We start from the raw sequence: 7,556 nt of genomic DNA, 5'->3' as shown, positions 1-7,556 counted from the left end.
GGAGTTCACAAAGTAGTTTAATTCCCAAGATGTAAATACCGACCCAATCCTTAATAGCATGATTACATAATATGTGCAAATGTTTTCAGTCCCACTTTGAGGTCTTTCTTCTCATGTATCTCTCTCCTTCGCTGTCGGTAGCTTCGTAAAGTTGTTGGTCGTTGTCTTTCATTGCGTGCATGTAGCCCAGATATCCAACGCACAAGGTGATCGATATCAGTCCAAATGCCATCACTGGTTTGTTCTGCAAAACACAGCCACAGGCAGAGGCATTGTCACTTTATGTAGATATGATTGTGAATACATTCCACTGCTGCTGCACTGGCAGTGTATACACACAGTAACATGTTGTGATGTTATTCTATATCTGCTGCAAATGTTGTTTCTACTTGCATAGGAAGTATACATTGCCTCAGTTTAATGATAATGATAAGTAATTTATTTGTATAGCGCTTTTCTAAACAATGTTACAAAGTGCTTAACAGACAAAACTGCAGACAACCAAGCAATAAAAACAACATATTGTCGACAATATACAGCAGTAGAAGTAGGCGTGCCAATTAAAGGCAGATAGTTTAGTCCTATTTTGACCATGCACCTTAAATTTGACATTGTATATTTAACATTATGTCTTCTTCTCTACAGTCTACGGTTAACAAAAGTATAACAAACAAATAAATCAATCACCCACTCTTTTACGCCTATAAACTTGTGATGTCATGTGACAATGTTAAACTTTGAAGTTTAACAGCGTGGCCCAGTGTTCAATCGATTTGAATTGTATGCAGGAGGAGTGGGTAAACATTAGCCTTGGATCAAGACTACCATAGATGTATCTTATCGGATACAGGGATAGGTGGGCACAAGGGACACCATGAGCACCTCGATGTAAAATTGGCAAGGGATGAATGTCAACATAAACTTTTTTTTTTTTTTTTATTATTTAGGCTCAAAGTTACCTAGTTAACCTTTAAGTGTATTGTTGATGCCAATACCTTTGTGCTTTTACTCATGTCACATTTTGAACAGATCAGGCCTTTTACTTGTAACAGAGTATTTTTATATTGTGATATTGCTACTTTTACTTAAGTAAAATATCTGAGTACTTCTTCCACCACTGGATAAAAGAGCATTAAAGTCTCAGTGGTTTTATGAAGAGCTCAGGGTTGACAGCTCTGAACAGAGTGGTGGTCTTTGCTCCTCTCAAGTACGGTATTTGAGTAAATGTACTTAGTTACTTTACACCAGTGTTCAATACAGATCAAATAAAGAGGTAAAAGAGCAATAAAGTCTCACTGGTTTGATGAAGAGCTCAGGGTTGACAGCTCTGAACAGAGTGGTGGTCTTTGCTCCTCTCAGTCCAGGGATCTTGAACCCCTTCTCCTTGGGAGCCTCCTTCCCTCCTTCACTGGACCCCACAGATGACATGATGTCTTATTGTGTTTTTATTTGTATAAATGACAACTATTTAACAGTGAAAACCAGGTCTGAAAAGAGAACATCACAGGTTTTTTTCTCTGAAACTATGTTGGTGTTGTGTCTCTGTAGGGAGCCATGTTTCATTCAGTATTGCCAGATTCTGTGAGAGGAACAAGCAACCAGGTCTATGAAAACAACTCCAAAAGAAGCAGCATGAGCCACATGAGCGCTTTAAACCTATGCATCGGCTATTTGAAAATAGCCGATATACAAGCTCTACGTCGCATCGCGACGCGTTGTGAGCTTGTATATCTGCTATGTTATCTTGCAATAATGTGGAATATTTGGAATATATATTTTGAAACATTCTAACAACACAAATGCTCCCGCAAAACATTTTCATGATATTTGAGAACCACTGGTTTAAATAACAATGACAAAATGTGGAAGCAAGCATAAATAAACAAGTACACGTTAGAACCCAGCCCAAAAAAACGCAACCCGCTTAATTAACCAATATTTACTTTACAGAAAAATAAGGCCAAAGTCGCTTATTATAAGCCGACAGGGCAACACTGGTTTCAATGTCAACACAACCAACGAGTGCGAATGAAAGAAGACTAAACTCTACGTTCAATAAAAAAAACGCCACAGCGACACCTGCTGGTTAGAACTTGGTCAATAATTTGCAAAACAAAGAATGATAAACTTAACCTTTTTCTAAGAGGTCAGTGAGCAACTGGCAAGTGTTTTCTTTTCTCTTTTTTCTCAAACAAAACAGACAAAACCTTAAACCTGCGATAGATAAAACTGCACTAGTAAAACATATGACGCATGTAAGCACAAATGATTTATTGATGAGTAGTAAGACAATATGCTCATACAAATTGCATGGTGCTCTGGCAGTGGTGGAAAGTAACTAAGTACATTTACTCAAGTACTGTACTTAAGCACAATTTTGAGGTATGTTTTACTACCAGTACTTCCAATTGTTAATAATTTTACTTCTACTCCACTACATCTCTCAGTGGCAAATATTGTACTTTTTACTCCACTATAATTATTTGAAAACTTTAGTTAGCCTACTAGTTACTTTGTATGTTTTGATTATTATTACAAAACCACGTCCGACCTATATGTATACTATATATGCTGCAAATTGAAAATAGCTGATCTACAAGCTCACAACACGTCCCTTATTTGCGACTGTTGTGAGTTTGTAGATCTGCAATTTTCTAAGGATTTTTATACATTTGAAAACTTGTGAAATGGGACATTCTGCATAATGAGTACTTTTACTTTTGGTACATTAAGTAGCCTGCATTTTGACTTTTGTACTTTTCCTCAAGTACATTTTGAATTCCAGACTTTTACTTTAACAGAGTATTTCTACATTGCAGTATTAATACTTTTACTTAAGTAAATAAAACATGCGAGTACTTTTTCCACCATTGGTGCTCTACCTCTCATCACAGCAGTAAAACCACGAATGGACGCCTGCTGCTCCCTCTTTGAACATGAACACAGGTAGGCCTATAGAAGACAATGAACAGGGAAAAACAGATATTTACATTAGGGTTGTTATGGTGATGATGTGTGTGGCTACTGCATATTAACTATTGAACTTGACTGTGTTTATATGCTACTTTAAAAGACTTATACCTTTGGCTATATACATATAGCCATGCACATATATGTGCTGATAATTAAAGCAGTACTTTTGTATGTATTTTATTTGCCATAGGCTAGAGAAATGAATGTTGCTTCCTAGGGAAACAGCTATTCAAATAAGCATTTGGTTACATAAGGTGTGGCAGGAGGACAGTCAGGACAGTCTCCAGGTGGATTGTGACAAACAGCAGTTAAAAGTCCAAGCCGATCTTCTTCACAGTTATCCTGCTGCAAAGGTACGTTTTCTTTGTCACATTGATTATCAATAGGCCTATACTATAGCATATGATTTTCTATAAAGATTCATATTTTCTCCTATATGGAAATAATAAGCCAAGCCTTGATCTGCATAGTCTCCAAAATGATATGAAAGGGCATACCTACAATTTTGCTCAAAGCATAAAACCAAATAGGCCTAATTTTAACAGGCCAGGTAAAATATCATCATCATCATAGATCTATTAATTAAAGGGAATTACAGTTTTCAAAATAAGCAGATCTGTGAATTAGCAGGCTATTCTACTACATCCTTTCAGGAAAATAAATTCATATCTGGGGATTCCAAAATCCACTCACTGATTTATGAGGCTAATCGTTTTAACACAAAATGAATAAATTAAAATGTGTGCCTCTGTAAAACAATAAATACATTATAATTATAAAGTCTATTTGGTTCCATGCAAGGTAGGGTAACTGGATAAGTGATATTTTGTGGTTAAAACAAAACGTGTTTTGTTAAAAGGTTAAAGCTCTTTTTGTGATACTAGGCTAATCATTGCTATAGAGTTTCGTTCAGTAACAGGAGTCCCTCTGTCTCTCCAGCTGTTTATTAAACAGAAAATCCATTTCAGGGGCTTTGCCAATTTCAGTCAATCAGGAGAGAGTATCAGGCTGCCCGTTTATCAGCTTCAACTTTATAGTGTCCCAGTTCCTATTTTGTCTGCTCATTTCTTTGTGTCATCACTTCCAATTTAACTTGTTTAATCTGTATCATGTGTGAGTTCTCCCTCCTGATTGGATAAATTTGGTATCTGAAAATGCATTTTTATGTTTACTGAAGAGCTGGAAAGACAGGGGGAATCAGGGGATCAGATAAAGCTATTTAACCCTTATTTTAACAAAACAAAAAAACAAAAATAGGCCTACATACATCACTTACCATACCTTTAATTTAATAACATTTGAGGTTGGGAATGGGATTCCAATTTGATCCAATTAGGAGAGAGAACGCACAAAGCAACATTTTCTGCTTACATTTTATAGTGTTCAATTTGTTTCACCGCTTCCACTTTCACGTGTTTATATTTGTAGATTGATTGATTGATTGATTGCTTGCCTGACTGACTGACTGACTGACTGACTGACTGAGGATTTTCCTGTCTAAGCCAGTATAAGCAGACAGCATGAACTGGCTGTTCCTGGAGAACGTCCTCAGCGGGGTGAACAAGTACTCCACGGTGGTGGGTAGGGTCTGGCTGTCCATCCTCTTCATCTTCCGCATCCTGGTGTACGTGGCCGCGGCCGAGCAGGTGTGGAAGGACGAGAACAAGGACTTCACCTGCAACACCCGGCAGCCCGGCTGCGAGAACGTCTGCTTTGACTACTTCTTCCCCATCTCCCAGGTCCGTCTGTCTGTCTGTCTGTCTGTCTGTGGGCCTTGCATGGCTGCATGCAGCCCAGTCAGGGGTCATAGCCATGTTGGCTTGTGGTGGACATTTTTGTCAAAATATGTTTTTTGCCATGGACATATATATGAGTGGACAATAATATTACCAGAAACACAAGAGCTATAGCCTTAAATGACCTTTGCAGGTCTGTAACTCTGAGAGTGCACAAATGGACCCCCAGCACCTGCACCCATAATGCTGAGAGTGCAACTTTTTTATTTTCAAAGACCCCCATAACTCTGAGAGTGCACACCTGGTGTGCACTCTCAGATGTCTATTTGCACTCTCAGAGCTATGGGGGTCTTTGAAAATAAAAAAGTTAGAGAACCACTGTCCTAGTGGACTCCTAATGTGCCACAGTGTCATAGTAAATCAGTATCATATATTCTGAAGAAAACCTGGACACTGACATTCAGTAATTGGGTCTTATGATCAAAATGACATCATTATAATGTTATATGTAAAAAATCTAAAATTTGCCACAGACAAGGCCAAGTCTTGCCACGGACACATTTGTCCATGTATGGTCACATGATGACCCCGGGCCCTGACCAGCGGTGGAAGAAATAGCTACCCTACTCAAATTTATGTATGGTATTTTTATTTTTAATTGAAGCTGCATTATGCAACTTTCCTGTTTTACCTGGGCCGGGTCTCTAAGTGTTGACATTTGTACCACTGAGTTAATAGAGCTTGCCTGCTTGCTCTGGGGAGAAATAGAATTTTGAACTTCAGGTCAAAATTTGTGTCAAACCAGAAACAGGATCGTGTCAAAGGTCGTGTCCAATAGACACAGGATCCAAATGTCTTAATAGAAGAGCAGGGAGAGCAAATACAGCTCCGATTGTATAGTTATAACTAAGGCTTTATTGTATTAACATACTCTACCATAACTCTACCAGGCTAGGACAAAATAACATTTTATTCACAAAAAAAAGTGACAGCTTTAAGTAAAAGTAGCAATACCACAGTATATAAAAGAAAACAATAGGCTTAGCTGAATTCACAAATGTACTTGAGTCATGAAAGTATGAAAGTTGGCATAAAAATGTACAACAGTAGGCTACAAAAATACTCAGAACGTGTTCAAAATATGACAAACCTTTTCCAAAATAGCAGATTTACAAGCTCACGTGTCACTATGTGATGCATTGTGAGCTTGTAAATCGGCTATTTTCGATTGCCAAAGTATAAAATGGGGCTTGTATGTTTTGTAAGAATAAGCAAATTCTGCAAGTAATTAGTAAATTAAGCTGTCAAATAATTGTAGTGGAGTAAAAAGTTAAATAATTGCCTCCGAGGTGTAGTGGAGTAAAAGTATTACAAAGAAGGGTAATACTCACTTTACTTTCCACCACTGCTCTTCCTCTTCCCCATCTCCCAGGTCCGTCTGTGGGCCCTGCAGCTCATCATGGTGTCCACCCCTTCGCTGCTGGTGGCTCTGCATGTGGCGTACAGGGAGCACAGAGAGGCCACATGCCACCGCAAACTGTACAAGAACAAGGGCAGCCTTGACGGAGGCCTGCTGTGCACCTACATTGTCAGTCTGGTGTTCAAGACAGTCTTTGAGGTGGGGTCCCTGCTCGCCTTTTATTTTCTGTACAGTGGCTTCGAGGTGCCGGTGCTGCTACAGTGCAGTTTGGACCCCTGTCCCAACACGGTGGATTGTTACGTTGCCAAACCGACCGAGAAGAAGGTCTTCCTTTACATCATGGGCTGCACGTCTATTTTGTGTATTGTGCTGAATTTCGTGGAATTGGTGTATCTCTTATCTAAACACTGCTGGAAATGTTTCACCAAGCGGTATGTGCCGGTGGTGGAGGCTGGGGCCCGCAGCGCTCACTGTCAATGCCGTGGTGCAGCTGCACCTGTTGTCGTCAGCACCAGGTCCCTCACACCATCACAACAGCAGCAGCAGCAGCCCACACCAAACAACGACACAAGCCCACCACAGCCATCAACGTCTTCGGATCATGAAAAACAGCCTGTCCTCTGATAGATTCTCAACCTTTCTAATTTCAAGGACCCCCAGTTTGGGATGCACTGACCCCCATTTTATATGAGTTTTATGTCTGGGACCTCAATCAAAATACTCAAGTTTGAGTGTAAAAAAAATACCAAATGGATCCATACGGTCCATGTGGTTTCATTTGTACACTCTCTTAATCAAAAGCCTGCAAGGGTCCATTTGGTTCCTGCTATATCATCAATCTTGATGAATCAATCATTTAGCTGGGGACTCCTCAGAACCATTGCCCTAATAAATGGGATACAATTTGACCATTCTCTATCCAAAGAAAATCACAAACGTCTTTGAACACATTTCAAACTGAAAGTAAAAGAGTTTAATCATTCAAATGTCCTCATAGCTAGGTGTAAAATAATTGCTACATGTTCAGCAGTGTATTCAGTCAGTATATTTATTACTTTTTAAGTATTACTATTTCTTATGAATGTCATGTGCGATATATTGGGAACCATATCCCCAAAATCATGTGATTGCTTTTTATAAATAATTATACACATTTATTCTTCCCTGTAATCTTATGTGATCGACTTCCACCTAAGTTTGTGGAAACAATACAGTGGAGTCTTTTTTTCCATTTACTTGTCCTACCAAATCCCTTTAAACAACGTGGCTACCGCTCGGGTTAAAAACCTCTATACATCATCACAATGGCTTTGGGGCAATTTAGCAAATATTTTTGAAGACTGGACAACTTTGACTAAGATGCAAATGTTTGCCAGCAAGATGAGTTATAAGTTCTGGTTGCTCATGTAAAATAATTATGACAGATT

At 38.9% G+C, this 7,556-nt stretch overlaps 2 protein-coding genes across 2 annotated transcripts; one reads left to right on the top strand and one right to left on the bottom strand.

Annotated features, from left to right (window-relative positions):
* Positions 1-1,560, bottom strand: smim8 (small integral membrane protein 8). The gene is made up of 2 exons (XM_084082972.1): positions 1,297-1,560; positions 1-244 (listed from the first exon to the last, which is right to left on the bottom strand). The coding sequence occupies exons 1-2, from the start codon at positions 1,426-1,428 to the stop codon at positions 86-88; spliced, it is 291 nt and encodes a 96-aa protein (XP_083939098.1). The 5' UTR covers positions 1,429-1,560; the 3' UTR covers positions 1-85.
* Positions 1,561-4,487: 2,927 nt separating this feature from the next.
* gjb7 (gap junction protein beta 7) lies at positions 4,488-7,556 on the top strand. The gene is made up of 2 exons (XM_084083311.1): positions 4,488-4,712; positions 6,142-7,556. Exons 1-2 carry the CDS (start codon positions 4,494-4,496, stop codon positions 6,751-6,753), a joined length of 831 nt encoding a protein of 276 aa, XP_083939437.1. The 5' UTR covers positions 4,488-4,493; the 3' UTR covers positions 6,754-7,556.

The sequence above is a fragment of the Gymnoscopelus microlampas genome (assembly GCF_963454915.1).
Source record: "Gymnoscopelus microlampas genome assembly, chromosome: 16".
Classification (NCBI taxonomy): domain Eukaryota; kingdom Metazoa; phylum Chordata; class Actinopteri; order Myctophiformes; family Myctophidae; genus Gymnoscopelus; species Gymnoscopelus microlampas.
This window is presented reverse-complemented; position numbering and strand designations above follow the sequence as displayed.